Here is a 24592-nt window from a genome sequence, read left to right as displayed (position 1 = left end):
TTGTTTTTACGGGGAGAACTTTCTCTCCCTTACATTTTTCTCAAATATATATATATATATATATATATATATATATATATATATATATATATATATATATATATATATATATATATAAGTATATAAAAATATTTTTCTATCTCTTAATTCATTTCTTTATCTATTTATTTAACAAGCATATCTCCTAAACTAGAATGAGTTACTTAACGTACCATATATGATTTTGTGGTAGGAAAAGCTAATTTATCCAACCAACATAGTAATTTTCCAAGATTCCATCGGCTTGATGGTTAAAAATCCACTTCACGATCAATTCACTTCACTTCACGGCCATTTCCAAGCACTTCACGATCATTTCACTTCACTTCACCGTCATTTCCATGCATTTGACGGTCATTTCCGTCGATTCCGTGTTGATTCACGGTCAATTCGATGCACTTCATGGTCAATTCACTTCACTTCACGGCCATTTCCACGCACTTCACGGTCAATCACTTCACTTCACCGTCATTTCCATGCATTTCACGGTCATTCCAGGCAATTCCATGTTGATTCACGGTCAATTCGACAAACTTCATGACCATTTCCACGCACTTCGGAGCCAATTCACTTAACTCCACCGTCATTTCCATGCATTTCATGGTCATTCTCGATGATTCCGTGTTGATTCACGGTCAATTCGATGCACTTCACGGTCAATTCACTTCACTTCACGGCCATTTCCATGCACTTCGCGATCAATTCACTTCACTTCACCGTCATTTCCATGCCTTTCACGGTCATTCCCGGTAATTCCGTGTTGATTCACGGTCAATTCGATGCACTTCACGATCAATTCACTTCACTTCATAGCCATTTCCACGCACTTCGCAGTCAATTCACTTCACCTCACCGTCATTTCCATGCATTTCACGGCTATTCCCGGTGATTTCGTGTTGATTCACAATCAATTCGATGCACTTCACGGTCAATTCACTTCACTTCACGGCCATTTCCACGCACTTTGCGGTCAATTCACTTCACTTCACCGTCATTTCCGTTCATTTCATCGTCATTCCCGGTGATTCCGTGTTGATTCACAGTCAATTAGACGCACTTCACGGTCAATTCACTTGACTTCACCCCCATTTCCACGCACTTCGTGGTCAATTCACTTCACCATTTCCATGCATTTCACGGTCATTCTCGGCAATTCCGTGTTGATTCACGGTCAATTCGACGCACTTCATGGTCAATTCACTTCACTTCATGACCATTTCCACGCACTTCTTGGTCAATTCACTTCACTTCACGCCCATTTCCATGCATTTCACGGTCATTTCCGGCAATTTTGCGTTGATTCACGGTCAATTCGACGCACTTCACGGTCAATTCACTTCACTTCACGGCCATTTCCATGCACTTCGCGGTCAATTCACTTAACTTCACCGTCATTTCCATGCACTTCACGGTCATTTCCCGTGATTCCATGTTAATTCACGGTCAATTCGACGCACTTCACGGTCAATTCACTTCACTTCACGGCCATTTCCACGCACTTCGCGGTCAATCCACTTCACTCCACGCCCATTTCCCTGCATTTCACGGTCATTCCCGGCAATTCCATGTTGATTCACGGTCAATTCGACGCACTTCACAGTCAATTCACTTCACTTCACGCCCATTTCCACGCACTTCGCAGTCAATTCACTTAACTTCACCGTCATTTCCATGCATTTCATGACCATTCCCGGCGATTCCGTGTTGATTCACGGTCAATTCGACGCACTTCACAGTCAATTCACTTCACTTCACGGCCATTTCCACGCACTTTGCCGTCAATTCACTTCACTTCACGCCCATTTCCATGCATTTCACGGTCATTCCAGGCAATTCCGTGTTGATTCACGGTCAATTCGATGCACTTCACGGTCAATTCACTTCACTTCACGCCCATTTCCACGCACTTCATGGTCAATTCACTTAACTTCACCGTCATTTCCATGCATTTCACGGCCATTCCATGTTGATTCACGGTCAATTTGACGCACTTCACGGTCAATTCACTTCACTTCATGCCCATTTCCACGCACTTCGCGATCAATTCACTTCACTTCATGCCCATTTCCATGCATTTCACGGTCATTCCCGGTGATTCCATGTTGATTCACGGTCATTTCCATGCATTTTGTGCTTTTTGTTGCTGACAGATGTCTTAAATATGTCAATGAGGGTTCGATGACACCAAACCAGTTTCGATGTCATTGAAGCCAGTTCGACGACATCGAAGTCGGTCAATGCCATCAAAGTCGGTTGATGCCATCGAGTATTTTTCGGATTTTCGCCCCTGCTCGCTGGACATATTTTGTCATTTTGTCACGCCCATTTCCATGCATTTCACGGTCATTCCCGGCGATTCCATGTTGATTCACGGTCATTTCCACGCATTTCACGGTCAATTCCCTTCGCTTCACGGTCATTTCCACGCATTTCACGGTTGACCGTGAAATGCGTGGAAATGACCGTGAATTAACACAGAATCACCGGGAATGACCGTGAAATGCATGGAAATGACCGTGAAGTGAAGGGAATTGACCATGAAATGCATGGAAATGACCGTGAATCAACACGGAATCGCCGGGAATGTCACACCCCAAACCCGGAAATCGGACTTACAGGAATTCCGATCGCCGAATCTGGTGCCGACAGCCTCCGTATTACCCCATTCTCGGCTCCTAGCGTCCATACGCCAGATCCCGATCCTGGGATCTTATAAGGAGGATTTTTTTTATACATTTAGCTCGTAATAAGCATAACCACAAGATTACCGAATTCACACAGTCAACATCATCATCACATATCCACTGATATTATCATTTGAGTACAATGCTGAAAGGAAAATACATAAATCGAAAATCAAGCTCCAGACGACCGCTGCACACTCCAAGCTCAGCACTGTTGCAACCTAACATCACCTGCATGCATCTATCGTGCATAAGCTTATAGAAAGCTTAAAGGGTGCCGTAAGTGTGTGCACAAGGTAAGTGCCAAGTATTTAATAAAATGTCATAATCATATAATACCAGAAATACTGGAAATCCATAAATTGTACAATATCGGAATAAGCAGAAATACTAACAAGATCATAAATCATACGATAACAGAGTAAGCAGAAATACTGATAAGATCATGAGTTATACAGTATCAGAGTATGCAATATAGATCAGCTATGCAAATGAGAAGTCATAAAGAGCCAAATATCAAATGTCGAGAATGCAATGTAATGTACAATTCCTTATGTGTTCACAAATACGTCAGCCGTATCTAGACCATATAAATGCAGAAACACAGTAACCCAAAATGTCATATGCCGCGGATGTAATGCAATATGCGGTGCGAATGGAATGACCACGTTGAAGTGTGAGGTCGGGATGATAGTACGTGGTATCACCGGCTATGGGGTCCATCACAAGGGACTTCTATCCAAACCAGTCCCATACCTAAATTTGGATAGTCAGACTCGATGTGGTAAACTCCTGATCTCAGGTTAGTTGCGCGCCCCAACCGAAATCCTGGCCATGCGAAGGTACACGTAACAAATAGTTGCGCACCACCAGCCCGAGTGGATAGTGAATGAATGAATGAGTATGTAACTCCTGCTCAATAAGTCCACATATCAGTACGGTTCTTCTCTAGGATCATCACCGGAGTTTAGTACACTCCAAATGGCATTGCCGCTCTTCCAGCCGCATAGTCCAAGTGAGCGTAAGAAACCTCACTATCCGCCTGGCCAATAGTTTGCCAATACCTATCCGGTACGTCGATAGCGGACCCATTCACGAGCTAGTCAAACTCAGCCTAGTATTGTCCCCCTACCCTTGGGCGAGTAAGGCCACACCCCTTTTCAACCGACCACGACATAGTGGGAGACGCGACCTCCTAGTATTCGGCTCTCGTGCGCTCATATATCCACTCGGTCTCGATGTTGGAGTCATCCTCTGGTACCATGGGGTTTAGGAATTTTCACCCAGGGACATCTATGATGCCCTGATGCTTAGTAACAATATTTTCGGTATCCAATCCAGCCACCCACGATGTGTCTGTGGAGGCTATGGCCCTGATGTCGCTAGGGCATACAATAATCACACAATGTAAGTGCATGAATCATGCTTTTAGACATGCAACAATCCTGCGCATACCGAGTGCTCATGTCGGGCATCTCCGCCTATTAGGGAGTCTATAAACAATCTTCCTGAAGGCATGTGCTATGATCAGTCACTCCTCACATCAGGCATATAAATGATGTGTATGATCATGAATCATGGATCTATACTAAGCATGTTATGTGATGATAGGCTCTGTTCATAACGAAGATGGGCCTAGACGGCTTACACACGGCAAGTATGGGCCTATTAATGGGCCCTAGGGAGAGTGACAATGTTGACATTTAACCGACATCATCCTTATAATGTGAGCCTCTAACCATCATTGTTCCCAAGGCACTACCCGTTATAAACATCATTATATACACCACGGAGGAATCACGCATTGCAATGGACCTAATTGCGCCCCATTGGGCCTTAAATACATCAATTGGGTCGTATCATATGGGCCTTATATTCATCAAGTGGGCCGCATCAATAAAACAAGTACATTATGGTAGGCCCATTGTCCCATGCTGGACGATGTGGCAGATACATCGCCAAGGTGGGCCCCACATCCAGGGATGAACGATGTGGATACAATAAATAAATCAAGGTGTGGCCCACGTCAAAATGGATGGACGAAGTAGATACAACACGTTCATTATGTGGGGGCCACATGAATGGACAATATGAATATACAACATATATATCATGGTGCGTCCCACCATGATGTGGGTGAGAACTTGGATTACATCTCAAATCATTTTAATAGTGGTAGGTTGTAAGTGTTATAGTTTATATCCCCGTCTGTTGTCAAATTTGTGGTGCCAAAATCACTATTATACTCTGTTATATATAACTTGCATAAGTGAAGCTCTCTCAAGGATCAACATTCATGAACAAGCTAAAGCTCGCAACAAGCAAAGCTCACAAGTACAAGGATCAATCTTGAATGTAAGAACTGCTCACAAGACAAGACTCAAGCTGTACTTCAAGAAGAGTACAAGGCAGTTTGTAAAGAACTCAAGACACTTTCAAGGTTGAGCTTCATCAAGGTTTCAACTACATCAAGACTTCAAGGCTCATACTTCAAGGTCACTTGTTCCTAATGTTTCAATGTCCATACTTCATGGTTGAGGTTTGACTGACCATAGGTTGACCTTAGAAGTAGGTCACTTTGGATACATAAATCGAATGTTTATTTTATATAAGTTTGGTCTGTTCTTCGACTAGTCCTAGGCCTTCTTCGACTAGTCCTAGAGTTGTTTCGACCAGTCTAAGAAATTCCTCGATCAGTCGTGAGTTTGTTACAAATTTCGGATAAAATCTGTTAGGCTTCAACTAGTTCAGGAATCTGTTCGACCAGTCGAAGGAACAGTGTCGACTACATCTTCGATGAACATCTTCGACTCGAAATCCAGCGATGTTTTATAGGTTCTTCGACCAGTCGAAGGAAATCTACGACCAGTCGTAGGTGACCTACAACCAGTCGAAGGAGACCTTCGACCAGTCGTAGAACGGTCAAAGCTTATCCCGCTGGATTTTTCAAATATCTGTTATTGCTTCGACTAGTCGAAGAGCTCCCTAGACCAGTCGAAGACGCGATCTGCTCACCTATAAATAGTGCACGAATCTCAGAAGAAATCATCGAATTAATTAATTCATTCAAGCCAATCTTCGTCGAACTTCTGAGAGATAATTCTGTGCTCCATCTAAGCTAAGTGTGCTTGTTTAATATTCTCTTTCCTTAGCTTTATTTAATTGATTTTGTTTCTGCTATTCCAATCTAATTTGATAAGAGGAATTGTTATTCCCTTTCTTTGGAATCAAAATCAATTAAGGCAAGTCCTATTTGGTTTAATTTAAAATCTATTAGAATTAGAACCATTGTAATTGAGTACTGGACATTGAACTTAGACATTCAATCATCTACTCTGATTTAGTTCTACCGGGCTGCTACAACGAAGGAGATAGTCAGGTACTTTACATTTAATTATAAATTCCTTTCTGTTTTGGTTTCTTTCAAGATTTGCCAGAAAAATTTTGTTGTATTGGTTATCTGAGGAGAGCCAGGAAAACTCAGAAGTGGGGTTTTTTAATTGTGTAAGCCCACAGACAAAGACACAATTGTAAAGGTTTTGGGTGAACCTGGAAAAACCTATTTTGTTAGTGAACGCTAATATCCCCTGTGTGAGGATATTAGGAGTGGAGTAGCATTTTGTGTGGCTGTTGTTTAACAGTTGGTGAACACACAGGCGAACCACTATAATCCCTTGTGTTGTGGTTGAATGATTTATACTTCTGATCTTTAATTATTCTTTTGTGGGATGTATGTATGGTGGTGAATGTTGTAATTATTTAATTCAAGCATTGTGAGAATGTTGTAATAGTTTAGAATTTATTTTCTGCTATTCCTTTATCAGCTTGATATTCTATTTCTTTTAAAAGTTGTTCCAGCAAGATTGCCCTGCCATTTTTATGATGTATGACTGTCCCTAGAACAATACATTTGTGAATACAATTTATTTTAATTTAGTTTGTATTTATTTCTGTATTCTTCTTCGGTTTGAGATTTGATACAAAGATCTTTCTTGAAATAAGGTTGTCCTACCATAAACTTTGGTTTTTGGTGTAAGGTTGTCCTTAGAACAACATTTGTATCAACCTCTCAAGATTTGAATTTTGAGGCTGTTTTACTTTCCTGCATTGTGATTTACTTTGGCTATCATATTCTTTTTAATTCCGCCGTTATAAGTTTTATTTGGCATTGTCCTATTCACCCCCCCTCTAGGACATATAGCTAGGCCTTTTCATAGGTGCATCATGTATATCACTATACACTATCATTCTATGGAGCACATGGCCCACTATTGATGATCAGCACAAATCAGCACCATCCAAACATTGTCCATGTAAATCGGCACTATCCAACCATTGTCCAGCATTGTCCAACATAATCTGGACGGTGTGGATTATAATAAATAAATCAAGGTGGGTACACATTATATTATACATATTTTATATAACATATATGTATATACATACATATATATATATATATATATATATATATATATATATATATATATATATATATATATATATATATATATATATATAAATATATCTATATCCCAACCTCTTGTAATACCATGAGAGAGAAGAAAAAAAAAATAAAAGAAAGCATATCTTAATGTTTTCACCGTGTGAGCATATTTCGCATACATTAGGTGGCCACCCACCGTCTAGATGATGGACGCCTGGGATAAAACACGTAAGTTCAAGGCGGGCTCCACGTACACATGGAAGGTAAGTGCCACACCAGCATCACAATGGGCCCCATGAATGAACGGTCTGGATGTGGCACAGCCTCACGGCTAGACCCACAGAACTCGCTGACGTCTTACACAGTAGCTGTATAGCTGGTGTATCCGTACGCCAGCCAATCCTCATGCAGTGGCTCCCACATGTGGCCCACCATAACGTTTATCTTTCATCCAAGCCGTTGATAAGGTCACACAGACCTTGATGAAGAGGAAAAACAAATTTCATAATGATCCAAAACTTCTGTGACACAAAAAAAAGGGTTTTAATGGCAAACTTTCAACCCCACTGTTGTTGATGGTGCAGACCACCTGGGTGCCGTGAACGGCTGACTTTTAGGACGTCCCCATGCCTAAAGGGGACCCATCAATTGCACGGTGTGGATACCCCAAATGAATCACGGTGGGGCCTGAGGTGGGGTCCACTCTCCCTGCCCGTTTTGTCAGCGCCAGGATGCTGCTCGCTGATAGCGTCCGCAGCAGCAGCGTCGACTTTTTTTTTTAATATTATTTTTTAAAAGAATTTCATAGGTGGGGCCCACATCAGGAGGATCTACTCCACTGGTTGGGTCCCTAGGCTCGTGACGGGTCTAACAAGCCCAGTATTGGGTGTGTTTTGATGCACAGAATACCACAGCAGGCCCTAACAATTGAAATCACCCAAAACTATTGTTTTCTACAATATGGCCCGCTAGGGATTCAGAGTGACTTCTTTTTTCGGCTCAACGCCTAAAATGATCTAGGAAATAGGATGGGCGGTGTGGATTAGATACACACATCAAGGTGGGGCCTGTATGAGTGGCCCACCCAAAAAGTTTAAAATCAACTACCTTTTTGGCGGTGAGTACACCTCATTGTCTGATCACTCTTCACAACGTCCAGCGTCCAGGGATGCTGGACGTGTACATATTTATCAGGGTGGGTCCCACGTGTGGGGACCACAGCTGGTGGGTCCCACGTGAACGTGACCCACTTGATTTGTATTAATATGATATTTACGTTTTCCCATCATCCAGAGGGTAGAGCTCATATAGCTTTGACGGCCCTAGGGTCCATTTGATGCATGGTTTGGACATCACATACACTCATTAAGTGAGCCACAAAATAAAGGAAGGAGAGAGAGAGAGAGAGAGAAAGAGAGAGAGAGAGAGAGAGAGACCCACCTCCAGATCAACTCCTTCTTCCGCCCATGCAATCTAGAGCTCTAAGGGGACAGTTTTGACGGTTAAGATGATGATCCAAGGGTTGGATTGGGTGGTAGGAAGGTGGGCCACACCAAGCTCTCATGGGGGGTTGAGACGTGGGTTGCTTGTTTTTGGAGAATGAGAGAAATGAGAGGGAAGTGTAAGAGAGAAGGAGAGAGGTGATGTGAGTGATGGAGTGATGGGGAGAGGGATGGTGAGTGATGGGTGAATGTACTTAGTTGTAAGAGAGAGTTAACTTTAAGAGAGGGGTGGTTGTACTTGACATTGATTGATGGAGTGGTGTGATATGTCGTAGAGATTCCCTTGGTATTTGCAACGTCGGGGTTTTTTTCGAACTAAACGCGGGCCCATATCTCCTGGCCTGCGTATCGCCTTGACGCGTGAGACGCGGCATCGGAACAGCGGTGATGGCGCGGTCGTAAAGATATAAGTCTCGAGTCGAGTTGACTCAAATATACGGGATATGACTCAGGACTGTGTGCAACTACCGGTAACATGTCGAGGGTTCCTGGAATTCGACCGAGAGTACTGCGGAAGCCTACGGAACGGTACGGTATAGGATACGGGTCTTATAGGAAATGACCGTGAAATGCATGAAAATGACCGTGAAGTGAAGGGAATTGACCGTGAAATGCATGAAAATGACCGTGAAGTGAAGGGAAATGACCGTGAAATGCATGGAAATGACCGTGAATCAATACGGAATCGCCAGGAATGATCATGAAATGCATGGAAATGACCGTGAAGTGAAGTAAATTGCCCGTGAAGTGAAGGGAATTGACCATGAATTGCATAGAATTGACCGTGAAGTGAAGCGAATTGACTGTGAAATGAATGGAATTGATCATGAAGTGAAATGAATTGACCGTGAAAGTGAAGGGAATTGACCGTGAAATGAAATGAATGAAATTGACCACGAACTGATTTAAATTGGCCACAAAGTGAATGAAATGAATTTTCGACCATCGACTTGATGGAATCTTGGAAAATAAGTAGGTTGGTTAGCTAAAGTAGCATCTCCTACCCCCAAGTCCTATATGGTACGTCAAGTAACTCATTATGGTTTAAGAGATATGTTTATTAAATGAATAAAGAACGAAATGAATAAAAAGAGAGAATTTTTTTTTTTATATGCTTACATATACATATTTATATAAATATGTATTAGAGAAAAATGTAGGAGAGAAAAAGTTCTCCTTATAAAAAAGAAAAATAATAATAATAAAAAGTACAAAGGTGGAACAGCGAGTTGGGGTTGACCGGGTCAGTGGGACCGTGACTCGGGGTTAACCAGATCTAAACCCGGTCGACCCCAACTCGCAGTCCACCCTTTTGTAATTGGTGGTTTATGGTAATGGCTATAGCTACGGCTATTACTACAGTTATAATCCGTAGCCAAAGGTTCAAAAAGCTTAAAAAGCAAAGGCATTTTCGACTTGAGAAATGGGGCCGTACAGCTGGAGCTTATTCATGGGAGGTAAAAAGCCAGTGGGCTTCAAAAGGTTGATGGGTCATATCTGGGTCGTACAGTTGGAAATTTCTCGAATAACAATGTTTAAGGAAAACATAAAAAGTGTCCACCACTGATAGGCTGGGACTGGGGGGATTGTGTTAATCGGAATAATTTCAGGACTACCATAGTCATGGCTGCAACTTGGGTTCACATCTATCCAAAGTGACTTGGGCTCGTTGCAACACCGTTCATCTCTGAGCCCGGTCATGGCTTATGTATTTTATCTATGCTATCGTGCATTTTGTCATCTCATTTTAGCCAAAAAAGGCAAGGTAGAACAGAATCTTAGAAGGGAAAACAACTGTGATTGAATGCCTATTGTTAAAAACTTTTTAGAGCTATAAAAATTTTGAATCATGCTAATATTCGTAATTTCCCTTGATCGAAAATTGTGTGACCTAATCAACATGCTGGATGGCAAAAAAAAATTGTAGTGGGTGTTAGGGAATTTTTATTGGCGGGTGTTCGGTTATAAATATTTTCTGTAGTGTGGTCCACTTGAGATTTAAATCTACCTTATATTTAGGCTCATGTGGTAAGATAACCTGGGGTAGAATATAAGAATAAAACATATATACCTTGGCAGAGACAACAATGCTTTTCTAGCAATGCAAAAGTACCGGGTCAATGTTGTGCTACATTGTCCCATTCAAGTTTGCGTTGGCCATGCCAACCTAATTTGGAAACGGGTTGCCTAGGGGTCGAGCAATTCAGGTTGAAACAGGCCTATGTTGATCATCAGCTCATAGCCTACCCATGGTGGGTTCCACGGTACAGTAATTTTACTCTGCTGTCATCCGCGCCACGTGTATTCTCCAGCGTCATGCTTTGGGATTGGGGATTATCTACTGACAGGTCAGTCGCTAATAGCTCCTGGACTGTGCTTTGTGGTCTTATCATCATGCGTGTTTTAACAACGTTATTCATCCAATTTTCTCAAATCATTTTAAAATATAAGCCTAAAAAGAGATAAATCCAAGTATTATGTGGACCACACTATTAGAAATAGTGGCGATTAAAGGCCCATTTTTAAAAACTTCTTAGGGCACAAAAGTTTTGGATGATGCTAATATTTGTGGTTTCCCTTTAGCCAAGTCTAGGTGATCTAATCAATAGGTGGTATGGCAAATAAAACATTACAGTAGGCTTTAATAAGTTTTGAACAGTTGGTGTCCAATCACTAATATTTTCTTGTGGTCTGGTCCACATGAGATTTGGATCTACCTCATTATTTAACTAATCTCCTAAAATGATCCGAAAAAAACAGGTAGATGGGGGGCGCTCGGTAGGCAATCTGCATCCCATATTGAGTATTAAATAACTCCATTGAAAATTTGCCTCCTTGTTTTGGATGGGCCCACCTATTTAAAAGATGGGTTTGGATTGAATAAATTGCGCGTCGCATCAGGCTCAATTCATAAAACGTGGCCCATTTAATTGTATGGTTGGATTTGGGTCGACCTTCGGGCCTATGACAGACATAAAGGTCTATCATTTGGCAAGTTTGAAAAATCCTACGAAGAAAAACAACGATTTAATGGATGCTTTAATGAATAAACACACCGTTCAAGTTGATCGGACAAATTTGGACGGCTTAGATTGTCCCCTCAGCCTGATATTCAGGCAATGGCCACGTACATGCAGGCTCCATGGACGCGTGGCTACTTCAGTACTATTTAATAAATGGAACCATGTGTACGGTCTTATCTCTAAGCCTTCATTGGTAAGAAATGTCAGTGACTCTGCGGTACACATGGCACAGTTTCATAGCAATCTGGACCGTTAGAAATCCCTGTCCCAGCTGTGGATGGAGCATAACTGAAAATTTAAACCGAGAAAGTGATATCGGCAATCTTATTTTTTCCCCCTCTGGGCCCCTCACTACTTTCTTTTTAACTACCATTTGATAAACATTAATTGGACAGTTTGGACGGCTTGATCAGTTTGATTTTTGATATATCCACAATGGTACCCACAATAAGTTGGGGTTCTGGATTACTCAACATCAGTGCCGCATGTGAGGTGGATGGAAAATTCTCATAGAGTCTCGCCCTTTTTAATATATATATATATATATATATATATATATATATATATATATATATATATATATATATATATATATATATATATATATATGTGCACCACCTAATGCTGGGTCCACCAAAGGAACGATATAGATCGGCCGTCCTTCCCTTCAAGCTTTCAGTGGAAGGAGAACGGATTGGCTACTCCCCCTGCCACCAGCCCCATGGCTGATGGTCGGTGCACTGTGGGCCCTACCATGATGTATGTGTTTCATCCATTCCGTTCATACATTTTTAAAGATCATTTTAGTGTTTATTTGTAGAATGCGAGAGATATAAATCTCATGTGGACCACACCACATGAAAACAATAGTTATTGGATATTCACCATTAAAATCCTCCTAAGGGCTAATGTACTGTTTATTTGACATCCAATCTGTTGATTAGGTCATACAGGCCCAGATGAAGGTAAAAAACAAAAATAGGCTTGATCCAAAACTTTTATGGCCCCTAAAATGTTTTTAATGGTCGATACTCATTCAAAACAGTTTCCCGTAATGTGGTCCACTTGAGATTGAGATATATCTCATCTTTGGTCTCATAACTTAAAATTATCTTTAAAAATAAATGGACAGCATGGATGAAACAAATACATCATGGTGGGGCCCATAGATCACCGACCATCAGCCATTGGCTGGTGCCAGGGGGAGTAGCCAATCCGTTTCCCAGTGGAAGCTATCTACTCAGGCGTACGCTGGAAGATAGGTTGCATGGAGTATTCGGTAGAGACGATTCCACTGAATCACTATTCTCGAGCGTATGCTGCAAGCTTCTCAAATGGACCGATTAATCCATCCGGCGAATTTTTTTATTTTATAAGTGGGAGAAGATACGGTGGAGCCGGGTGGACCGGAATAAGGTAGAGCCATCTCTCTGTAGTGTGCGTGCAAGGATGACCTATCAATCGGGTCTATTCAACCACTGCGAAATAGTATGGACGGCTTAGTTTCTAAAAAGAAATAAAGTTAACGGATGGCTCAATGCTATCCATGTTGGAACGCAGTATATGGCTGGACTGATTGAATCTGCCACGTGCAGGTTGAGTGAATGAGAGATAACTCTCTAACAAGATAAGATATACTCATCGTATACTCCACGTGGGTGCACAACGACACGTGTACCCCTGTCCTCCCACAGGTGGCATGGCGATCTCATCTGACAAAAACGCCCCTTAACTAATAGGACTCGTCCACCGTAAAGAAAGCGAACGGAAAAGGGTGTTTTCGTGAATTCACCTGCTAAGTATATGAGAAGTTGTTTCAGTCAATTTCTTGAAAGTCAGGGAGTTTTTAGTAGTTTAACCCCGTTTGATATCTCGATGGTCGGAATTGCGGTAGAACGCGGTTCCCGCTCATTTAATACAACGTTGTCCAAATCTTCCTTTCCTCAAATCTCATTCCAGAGAGAGAGAGATATGTTCTATTCCCACACCTTCCTGGCCAGAAAAGGCCCTCTTGGAACCGTTTGGATCGCCGCTCATCTCCAGAACAAGCTCCAGAAATCGCAAGTTGCTGTCACCGACATCTCTGCTTCCGCCGGTAACGTTCTTTTCTCTATCTCTCTCTACTTTTTCGATTTTCCATCGTCATTGGTTTTGCTTCTTCAGGATTCAGGACAGTAGCATGTATGTATTGGGGCCTGCATGCGGAGATGGTCTGTTGATCCGAACCATCCATGTTGCGGATTCTATGCTATGCAGGTCACTCTACTTGTAAATGTTTTGAGAACATTGAAAACGGATTTTTCAGTGGCTCACAGTCAACTCCAAAAATCAAACGTCAGGATTAGTAATGAAACACAATCGCGGGAAGCTTATTGATGATAGCATCAACAACATGGATATCAAACTCTGCTGGTGGGAGTTTTGCAGTCTCACATCCCGTCCAAAGCACGGATTAAGGAGGAGGGTTGCGTCAGGTTGGCAGCTGGCTTCAAACTTAGGCTACAACTTTTATCATGAATATTGACAATCTGGGTTTAAGTTATCAGACCACATGATCCCAAGGGAGGCCAACACATCCCGGATATTCTGATATACCTATAGGCAAAAGAACTCTTGCTGTCATTTTATAGTAAAATTATGTTTTAAGAAGAGAATCTTTGACACTATGGAGGAGTGTTAGGGTTGATACATAAGCAAAATTATGCATGTGGCATACATGCTACTAAGAATAGTGTTTTGAATAGCGTACATATCGTTCCTAGTGTTAGCAAATAGCGTAAATTTCCTATAGCGTACGCGACAGTTGTAGAATATGCGTAGTGTATGTAGCGTAGGTGTAGTAGTATGATACATGGATTATAGAATATATGTAGCGCACGTACCATATATGTAGCGCATGTAGCATGTACGCAGATGTACAATATACTACTTTTTTTATTCTAACAAATGATAGTTACATTTTGTATTTTGTATTATTATTATTATTATTATTATTATTATTATTTGTGTGTGTGTGGGGGTGTGGCTAGAATATATATGTAGCATTTTGTATTTTGTACTTAATATTCAAGCATGCGATTTTAATTACTTTTTATACTTGTGACTTATGATTTCAATTAGACATTATTAATTAAAGTGATTTACTTAGAAAGTCATTGATATGATAATGATTTGATTTGATTTATACGAGTGGATCAACTTTTGATAACCGAGCAGACTTTGTCCAATATCCCAAACCCGACTCATCTCTCTCTCTCTCTCTCTCTCTCATATATATATATATATATATATATATATATATATATATATATATATATATAGTCATGTTCCCCTGCGCACCTACGCACGTGCGCACCTTTGCGCACGTGCCATGGGTGTCTAATCGAACGGTCCATGTGATGTGAAATCCCATAAAACCCTATGTGATAAATTTTCACCCCGATCTAATATTCGGTGGGCCATAGCAAAGAGAAATGCAAATCAAGGGAGGAAAGCTGTTTTCATTTTTCATGGCCCATCAAAGTTTTAGATCAAAGTAAAACTTGGGCCCGGGGTGTTTCATGAGGTGCTGCTTCACATGAACGGTTCAGATTTTGGATCGACATCACGTATGATGGGTTCTCAAAAATGATAATTAATAACTTATTTGAACATGCTTGTCCTTGAAAAAATGAATCAATATATATATATTTATATATATATAGTGCACACCTCTACACATGTGTCATGGATATAGAATTTGAACGGTCCACATGATGCGGTGCCCTTTGAAACCTCAGAAGCTTAACTTTCAGTCCGATATAAAATTATGGTGGGCCATGGCAAAAGGAAACTATTTCCTCCCTTGATTTGTATTTCTCTTTGATATGGCCCACTAGAGTTTTGGATCAGGTTGAAATTTGGGTCTATGGAGTTTCAAGGGGTGCCGCATCATGTGGACCGTTCAGATTCTGTGCCCATGACACGGGTGCTCACTTAAAAAGGTGCTTAGGTGAGCATTCCTATATATATTCTTATTATTTATCATATTTTTATATTTTTAATTTTTTAAAAAGAACAAGTTTCGTGTAGCTTACGCTACAAGCTACAAAGGGCTAAATACTATGCAACACACTACCTCTATTTAAAACACTTACTGTAGATAAACTATTCAAATTATGGGGCCCAATTTAGGAGGATGGTAATTTGAAATTTTAGCTTATTTAATTTCCTAACTGGCTTATTGGTGGATGTTGATGCGTGGTCGAAAATGAAAAATGGTTTTAGGTCTGATTTGGAAAATCCAATTCCCATCAATCAAAGGTTAGTATCCCTCAACGAATATGACTTTTGGGTCCCACAATTTGAACGGTTTAATTTGAGTTGAGGGTTTGCTATGTGTACAGATTATGAGTGTGCATACCAAACATCTCACTTGGCAGAGTATCAAGTCCCCTTCGAATTCACCGTTTTTGCTTCTTAAACCTTTCATATTACTTCTAATTAACAGGAAAATGCTGTGCATGCACTGTACACCAAAGAGTCGAGCATTCCCAAATACGGTGGATGGGAGCTGTTAAATGTAGTTCGGTATTGGCATTATCAACTCCCAAAAAAGTCCCACTGCTGTCATTGGATTGTGGGAGATATGCATGGTGTAAGAGTCGGACCCTTAGTTAAATGTTTACGATGGATAAAGAAGTTGCGGGGATTTTTGAGCTTTCTTGAATTGTTTCATTCACAAGCTTCCATTTTTGAAGCATTCAATTGCAAGATTGATTGAACCATCTGTGTCTTCCTACTTTCTCATAAATCCTTGTTTTGATAGGCTTCTTGATTTAAAAAACCATTGGATTTCTATTTTCTTTCATTAAAATTTTCAATAAATCACATTTTTGTGAATTTCTATTTTCTTTCATTATGATTTTCGATAAACCACATTTTTTGAACTTATCCTATTAGAATTCATATCATTTGGGCGAGTTTCCATCATGAAGCAGTAATAACTATTTTCTGTAAGTAGTTCTTGTTCTTGTTTTGACTCAGCACCATCTTGTTTCTATAACTCACATTTTTGTTTTTTTTAATCATTTATGATTCTCTCTCTCTCTCTCTCTCTCTCTCTCTCTCTCTCTCAAGCTGTAATCCAGGGTTGGTTGGGACCTTGTTAGATGTTGGGCTTGTTCCAAGTTTCTAGGATAATTTTAGAGGTTTCTGGTGCATTTGGATGCAACGTTAGATTGAATTGCAATAATTAGTCTGATTAAATTGAAATAAACAAACCGTAAGTCCTTTTCTTTATCTACATGTTCAGGGAGGCTCCATGTTGCAATCATATCATTCTGAAGTTGGACTTGCATGAGTGATACTAAGTTACTAACTTATATGAAATTACAAATGCTAGGAAACACCATTATTTTTTGGCATTTAAAAAAATAAAATAAACTGAGGTTTTGCAATTTGATTCGCTTGTACATCTAAAACACAGCCTGATAACCTGTCATATTAGTCATGCTTCTTCCACTTTACTACTAATTCACTTTGATGGTTACATACTGATATTTTTTTGGTAAGCATACCATGTCGACTAATTTCTGCCTGTGTATTTCTGTTGATGTTCTTCAGATTACATCATGTTCCCTGAGGTCCCGATAGCACTGAGACTATCTGGGCATCTTCTACTGGGTGTAGTTCGGATATACTCAAAGAAAGTTGACTATCTTTACCATGACTGCAACATGGTTCTGATCCAAATAAGATCTGCCTTTGCCTCAGAACAAGTCAATTTACCAGAAGACGCGAGACATGCACTGTTTCACTCAATCACTTTGCCAAAGACATTTGAACTTGATGCTTTGGATCTGGATGACGCAATACTCCAAGCCGAGTATGATCTTTCTTTTTTTGTCTTTTTCTTTTTGTGATTGAGTTATTCATAGAGTGGAATTCTATGAACCTTGAGCCAATGATATGCACATTATCCCTTCAGCCTTTGAGTTTGGACGAGTGAGGCCTGTGGATTAGTGATCGAAAGCATTGATTTGAGGGACCATTCCGTGGATGGGGATGCAATGGATTGCATTTGTTGTGAAAGAAATCTGAATATTGGAGGCTATGAGCTTCTAATCCAGGGGATTTTGGAGGCACGGTCTATCACTATCAGGGCCCACTTGGTCCAACTAGCTATTGGCTATGTCAATAGTGAATCTTGAGAATATTGTCATTTCCCTTGCTTGAGGTCCGTATGGTTCCTCTTAATGTGGAGAAATACTCATTCCTTACCCTATGAACAATGTTATCAGGGCTCCGGATAATCATCTTAAAGCTCGTGAGGATATAACAATTACAGGTATTCTGTTGGTGCATAGCATTCTTTTTTCTTTTGGTAGCCTCTTCGAATTGTCTGCATCAGTCATTGAATGTTTGGGATTTATCATGCTCACAGATCAGGTGATGGGTGAAGAAAATCCATATGTTGCTTTCTTTATCAATGAGGTCAAACTTTCTCAGTGTTGTTTTATTTTTCTTTGGTCTTCAAGATGCTTGAGTGTTATAATCTGCATTAGAGGCTGAAAGTTGAAAGATCTTTTGTTGTGAAGGGTAGCATGGTGGATCCTTATCAAACTGAGCTTCACAATGTTGTAGCAGAACCAATGGATGAAGAGTATATTTTTAATCTTGTAAGGTTTAGTTGGAACTTATTTATACAAGGAACTTGATTTAACATTGTTCTTCCTTCTAGTATCCTCCTTCCATTTCCTCGAGAGAGTGGTGCTGTGGGTATTCAAGATCCTGGTCCAAGTAGTCAAGCAGAAGAATCCAATCAAGAGTTTTTGGAGGACCAATTCCCTCGACATCTTCCAGAGATTGAGATTCTGCGTGATGCTGTACAACCCTTTGAGTTGGAGAACCTTCCAGAGTGGCCTAATCTTGCCGACAATATTGTTGAACAACGAGAACCTTTTGATCCAATCATGAATCAAAAGGAGAGCCTTTCTCCAATTGTGGAAGGGTTTTTAGATTCCGGAGGAGAATCTCTTCCATCCCAGCCACATCTGTTAGAACCAACCGCAAGATCTATAGAGGAACCTGAGATTTTTTATTCGAATGTCTCTTTGGGTCAGTTCCTTGCATTTCACCATTTCACTGATCTCTCTTTTTATATCTAGCACAATATGTCCATATTATCCATTGATTTTATGATGTATTTAATTATTATTAAACCCTTGGTTTCTCATGGCCCAGGACCTGTATTTTCTGAAATGGCAATACAACCAACTCCCCTTGAGAAGCAAAAGGCAAAGTCAAGGAAGAGAAAACAATTATTTGATGAGTCCTTGGTGTTGACTAATGAGTATGTGATCCTGTTTTCTTGGTTACTCAATTCTTATGTATGGTAGAAGTGTACTTGTAGGATAGTTATGACTGCCATGGCTAGTTCATTTCTCTTGCATGGAAGAGTATCTGAATTTGAATGTGCTTGTCACAATCTCATTTCCTATGTGTGGATGAGTTAATGTAATATTACTATAATATTTCAACTAAAATCAAGGAAAGGCGTCAATTAGCCAAACTATCATAAAGTAATATTAAAATGGGTACATGCGGCATTGGCACATAAATTCTTATACCAGCAATGGAGACTAATGTATATTTCTTAGTGGTAGTCCTAGGCAAGTTATTATCCCCTATTTTAGTTCACAATCCATATGAAGCTCTCTCTCTGAGTTTTGATTTTCTCAAAGCACTTAATGCATGCTGATTATACAGGTTTATGAAGAAACAACTCAAACATGCTAGTAAATTGAAACGCAAGAGAGAGAGTCTCCCTGTAACAAAACTTGATATTTGGAAATCTGACAAGAGCTTGCAGATGGAGCAAATATTTTTTGAGCCCTCAGTTTCTGGTTAGTGTCCCCTTTATACAATACACAGCTTGGTAAACTGATGCAGTCTAGCTTGTCAAACTAGTTTTGTATGAATAAGACTCGCATCCTTTACAGGAATGTGTACCAATCTTCAGGAAGTTTTCAAGAAAGACTTTCTCGCCTCCAAAGCTGATTCGACTTCCACAAAAGCTCATCTAGAGCCCAGGGATGCACAATCTCCTACTGGCATGCCCACATTCGAGATGGAAAACGAACATCCTCCAATGAATGCAGAATCTCCTGCTGGCATCCCTGTATTTGAGATGGAAATCGAACTTCCTCCTAGGGATGCACACTCTCCTGTTGGCTTGCCTGAATGCGAAGTGGAAATTGAACATCCCCGATTCAAGGAAGTTCATGTCGACGGTGGTTTACCTGAATTCATGCCATCTCCATCTAGAAGAGAAGAGTTCACACCCTTCCTTGCTAGCAACTTTGGGTCAATGTCTCAAACAGGGAAGACTCTAGAGACTGAAGCACTGCATACACCGGAAATGCCTTTTGCTCAATCAGATGGCCTTGAACTGGAAACACCAGTTGCTGGTTTCGAGGAACTACTATCAGCAGGAGACACTAATCTTCCTGAGATTCCAAATGTGCTGAACTCTGCAGAGGCAGAAGTGAGTTTCATCCTGGAAGGATCTTTCTCTGAATTTGTTTTCTTCTCAATGCATTAGAGAAGTATGAGTCTATTGTCTTTCTTGTAGGGGCTGTGTTTTTTGGAAGCAGATACCACAGAAGCTGGTAAGCTGAAAAGACTTCCTTTGACGGGGTTGTTTTAGATGAGGCCACTTGTTTCAGATTTTTTTTTTTTTTTTTTTTTTTTTTAAAACAAACCTCTGCTGCTCTTTGCATCTTCCATGAATGCAACAAAGGAATACTCTTACATGGGAAATAATTGCATTTGTTAGTATTCTTGTTTACTTAGAATTGGAAAGATATTTATGGCGTGTGAAGTTTTGAGCTGGAATTCTTGTTTATTCTTTTTCATTTTGACTTGGATTATTATTTTTTGTTTTGTTTATGGTGTATAAAGATTCCATATTCTGTTGTTATAATAGGAAATGAAGAAAATGAAGTTGGCATGTTGCCTACAATGACCAGTTAAGGTTTCCATGTTTTAATGATTTTTTACTTCTCAGAAAGAAGTAAAAAAATATTCTACTACCTTTTCTGCTTTGTGGTATACTTTAATGATGGTTTGTCTGGTTTAGGGCTGTGGCACAGTATCTAAAAAAGAAATTCTTCACCTCAAATTTCAAAAGGCCAATCAGATCATCTCAGCTCGAATAGAATCCTAGAAGGGAAAACACGAAAACAATGTGCCCGGATGTTTTTTGAAACACTGGTAATAATCTAGAATAGTACCTCCTTTTACTACTGCCATTTAGCACAAAATCTGATATCCATTTCCATGCGCTTTTACCAGAGATCAACTGTAGAGCATTGTTTAGATCACACTGCAGTCCGTCTCTAACCCATTCTAGCCAAGCATGGGTTTTTTTTTTTTTGGCATTTTATTAATTGCTGATTGTTGTTTGGCTATAGGTTTTAACAAGTTATGGGTTTATTAATGTACAACAAGAAGCAGCATTCGGTGATATTACTCTGTCACCGACTCCTATGCTCTTGAACACTCAGCTCTGAATGCATTCTTCAACAATGCTTAGCAGGCCTTCATGTACAAAGGTAAAACTGATAGCTGATGATCCTGCATCTTATAGCAAACTAGGGGTGTGGCACTTGCAAGCACATTGAGAGAGGAAGAAAGAGAGGAATTTGTGGGAGGGAAAATCGGCACTAGAGTTTGGGGAGAGAGAGTCAGCAGCATGCCAGGCTTTTTTAGGGTAAAATATAAGCCATTCATGGCCTTTTGCAGGAGAAATCTAAACCAGCTGACGGACACATGTTCAAGTTCCTAAAATACCATTTAAATATCCTACCATGTCCTTAAAATAGTCAAGATTCTCCATCCAGAAAAACTAATTGCAGGAACAAAAGTGTCCAAGACTTACCAGCATTATATATTATAGGGATATCTATTATGAGGCACAGGCCCATGGTCCAAAAATGTATCCAATCAGCAGTACATAGCTACATGGTCCATCACCTTCTTTTGGATGGCCTAGAACTGTCGAGAAAAACTAATAGATTGAATGTTAGAGGTGGCCAAATGCTGCAACTATTTGCCAGGGGCCTTATCCATGAGGTGGCCTACCAGTTGATTGGTCTGGATTGATTTCCATATTCCAATCTTATGAGTAATCATGTTGATGCAATTCACTGAAATGATCTGGTGTCAGGAGTCCATTTCGTGTTAATATCTGGTTTTGGTTGTGTTTGTTGTAACTTACAACCTGGTTCTGTTCAGATCTGAAACTAATGTCAGTCGCCTTTTTTTGCTATGAATTGCTGTGGCAGTATCAACAAGTTTCTGGCAGCAAGGAGGTTATATATAGCTTGAAGTTCTCTGCAAGGGCAAAGTCAGCTAGTTTATTCTGTAGCAACGCTGCAGGTATGGCCAATCATTGTAGTTATAACCATTTTCTTTTATGAAGTGTATTTTTGGTCTTTAGCAAATAAAATGGTGTTGGTTCTCTGAGACTTGTCTCTATATTGTCTTCTTGTTTGCTGTGACTAACACAAAATTCACATTGCCATAAGATCTGCTCATGACCAAACCCTTTAGCACTATGCATTTGGCTGCAACTTGGATTCGGGATGACCCCAACTTGACTGACCCAACGCGAGTTCAGGTCAGGTACTCGGGGCTTAGGGTTGGAAAAATCTAAACTTATTTGACATCAAGTTAGGTTCGGGTTGAGTAAATTTGGTCGGGTTGGGATCAATCGCATGTATTTGGGTTGGGTTGGGTCAGGTTAGGGTTGAGCATGGAGGAATTCAGATTGTGTTCAAGCTGTGCACCTCGGGTTGGAATTTAAGTTGGACCGGGTGGCAGGTTGGGTGCTCTTGAGGTTGGGTTGACCCTCAACTCCATCATCCTGCATGAGTTGCACCCCTAGTATCGCACTAATCAGGCCATACCAAGTCTTGCTGCATTGGCTGGGCCTTGAAAACTCATCGTGTTTTCTGTTTTCAGCCTCAGCCCAAACATATATTTTTTTTCTCGATGGATCTGTGCTACTGAATCACACAGTTAAATGTACCATGTAGTGTGATTGTGGCGATTGGGACCATAGATTCAGGGGGCCACAAAGTGGACGGTGACAGGCCAGAAATTATGACCACTGGAATGGCTTGTCTGGTGCTGTCTGGATGTCTACTGAATTGATTTTTTGTTAGGTATCCTTGTGGCACAAATGTTTGTCCTTTCCATAGTCCAAAAACTCAAAAAGCTTGACTCAAACACACCCAAGTCAACTCGACTCGATCATATTTCACCAAGACTCTAGAAAACCTTGATCTGGTTATGACCAAGTTAAAACTCAGGAAAAAGAAAAATGAGAAAACTCTGTTTTGATTTGGTGCAACTCTACTCTATTTGTATCTTATTATACTCCCTAGAATGCATGTTTGCTTGCATCTGTTGCTACAACTTCTTGATTTCTGCCCCCAAGTCATTTGATCTGTTTTTATTACGCTCTAATTAGGCTGTTTATGAAGTGCTTCCTTGTCTGCAGGTTCTTACCATCTGATGGACAAACAGGTTTGCTAGCAAGGCTCTCACTTAGTGGCAAGTTGAGGCTCATCTAATCTGCTCACCTCTTTTCCTCCATGTAACAATCCAGACAGTCCATCTAGAAGGCCCTACCACATATGGCCCATTTTGTAAAGATCTCACTCATCAGCAGCATCTAGGCAAAGTGACTCAGAAACGATGGTTCAGTAAATCAGCTTCTAACTAAACATGAATGGTGGTGATCTCCTATCAGTGAGATTCTTTGATAGCTGGATCATCACTTGCTGGAGAAGGATTTGAGAACGGAGCATCACTGGCAGAAACATTAAAAGGAGCAACGGCCCACATCCAGTGAGCCCAAATCATACTAAACCATCAAGGTATGAATACTGGTTTATGTACTGTATTGATCAGCACCAAAACCAGGTCATACATGTTAAGGCAAAATGCATCTGTTTTGGACTATGACTTGTTTGCATATATATCAGGCAATATGCATCTGTTTTGGACGTTGTTCACATTGTTGCCAGTATGTAAGGACCCAATCACAATGCTTGTGTTTTTCACAATGTCTTGTATCTGTTCCTTTCAGCATGGCCCCCTCTGATGTGTGATAATCAAATGATTTAAGTAGACCATTCCCAAGCAAACACTGCCATTTGGTCTTTGTTGGCTAAGATACATCCTGCCTTCGATGAGGCTGTTTGGATGCTTCTGAGCGAGTTGTAAATGTTTGGATGTAGAAGAGGATTAGATGAATTCGCATATCATTAGATGTTCATAAAACATAAAATTGGGAAACACTACTGCAAGCCATGGATTGTGAGCAGCACTGCCCATGCTTTAAAAGCCTTTCTAATTAGCGTCTTTTCAGATAGATAAAGAGTCCCATAGATAAAGAGTCCTTCGTAAAAGAAATAGTCTCCACTAATATTATATTTCCATAGAGAATATCAGTCCTGTAAAGTAAATCTTCTTGATGGGAACATGAGATGACCTACTCAGGTGTACTAGAGATGGAGACGACCACCCACAGCAACGCAACTTCCTTTGTGGATGGGAGACGAGTTCTAGATGTGGCCCGCCGAGCCATTTCGAAGACCCCGCATGCATTGGATGTGCATCAGAAAGACTCCACTTTGGGATGATGTATGTGGGCTGCTAAGGAGACCATTTTAGTAATACGATTTTTATTTCGTGTCGATCCGACCGTTAGATCTTGTCGATCAGGCCATTGGACCGCCAAATCTTCTAAATTTGGGTCCATTGGACTCTAATCTTGCTTACTTTATTATTATTATTATTTAAAAAAAAATTTATTTGATGGTTGAGATTGATAAAAAGTATTTT

The 24592-nt window shown here is 40.4% G+C and overlaps 1 protein-coding gene across 6 annotated transcripts; it reads left to right on the top strand.

Moving 5' to 3' along the window:
- Positions 1-13579: 13579 nt before the first annotated feature.
- LOC131220183 (sister chromatid cohesion 1 protein 3-like) lies at positions 13580-23836 on the top strand. Of its 6 annotated transcripts, XM_058215165.1 has the most exons (16): positions 13580-13790; positions 13859-14169; positions 17300-17561; positions 17977-18023; positions 18120-18169; positions 18274-18338; positions 18417-18793; positions 18920-19028; positions 19445-19581; positions 19678-20222; positions 20310-20346; positions 20664-20706; positions 20817-20950; positions 21151-21291; positions 22024-22117; positions 23244-23836. In XM_058215165.1, the coding sequence occupies exons 2-13, from the start codon at positions 14043-14045 to the stop codon at positions 20893-20895; spliced, it is 1878 nt and encodes a 625-aa protein (XP_058071148.1). In that variant the 5' UTR covers positions 13580-13790; positions 13859-14042; the 3' UTR covers positions 20896-20950; positions 21151-21291; positions 22024-22117; positions 23244-23836. The 6 variants fall into 6 exon arrangements, with proteins under 6 accessions (XP_058071148.1, XP_058071143.1, XP_058071155.1 ...); XM_058215160.1 differs by lacking the exon at positions 13859-14169 and having other exon boundaries at positions 13582-13790; positions 18444-18793; XM_058215149.1 differs by lacking the exon at positions 13859-14169 and having other exon boundaries at positions 13583-13790.
- Positions 23837-24592: the final 756 nt, after the last annotated feature.

This window comes from Magnolia sinica, chromosome 1 (genome assembly GCF_029962835.1).
Source record: "Magnolia sinica isolate HGM2019 chromosome 1, MsV1, whole genome shotgun sequence".
Classification (NCBI taxonomy): Eukaryota; Viridiplantae; Streptophyta; class Magnoliopsida; order Magnoliales; family Magnoliaceae; genus Magnolia; species Magnolia sinica.
This window is presented reverse-complemented; position numbering and strand designations above follow the sequence as displayed.

Bases quoted from the DNA above. Each gene is read 5' to 3' on its own strand.
- LOC131220183 (XM_058215165.1), top strand. From the start codon at position 14,043: ATGAAACACAATCGCGGGAAGCTTATTGATGATAGCATCAACAACATG. The intron at 14,170-17,299 runs GTTGGCAGCTGG...GATGTTCTTCAG, and splicing joins AAGGAGGAGGGTTGCGTCAG to ATTACATCATGTTCCCTGAG. The intron at 18,794-18,919 runs GTCAGTTCCTTG...CTCATGGCCCAG, and splicing joins TTATTCGAATGTCTCTTTGG to GACCTGTATTTTCTGAAATG.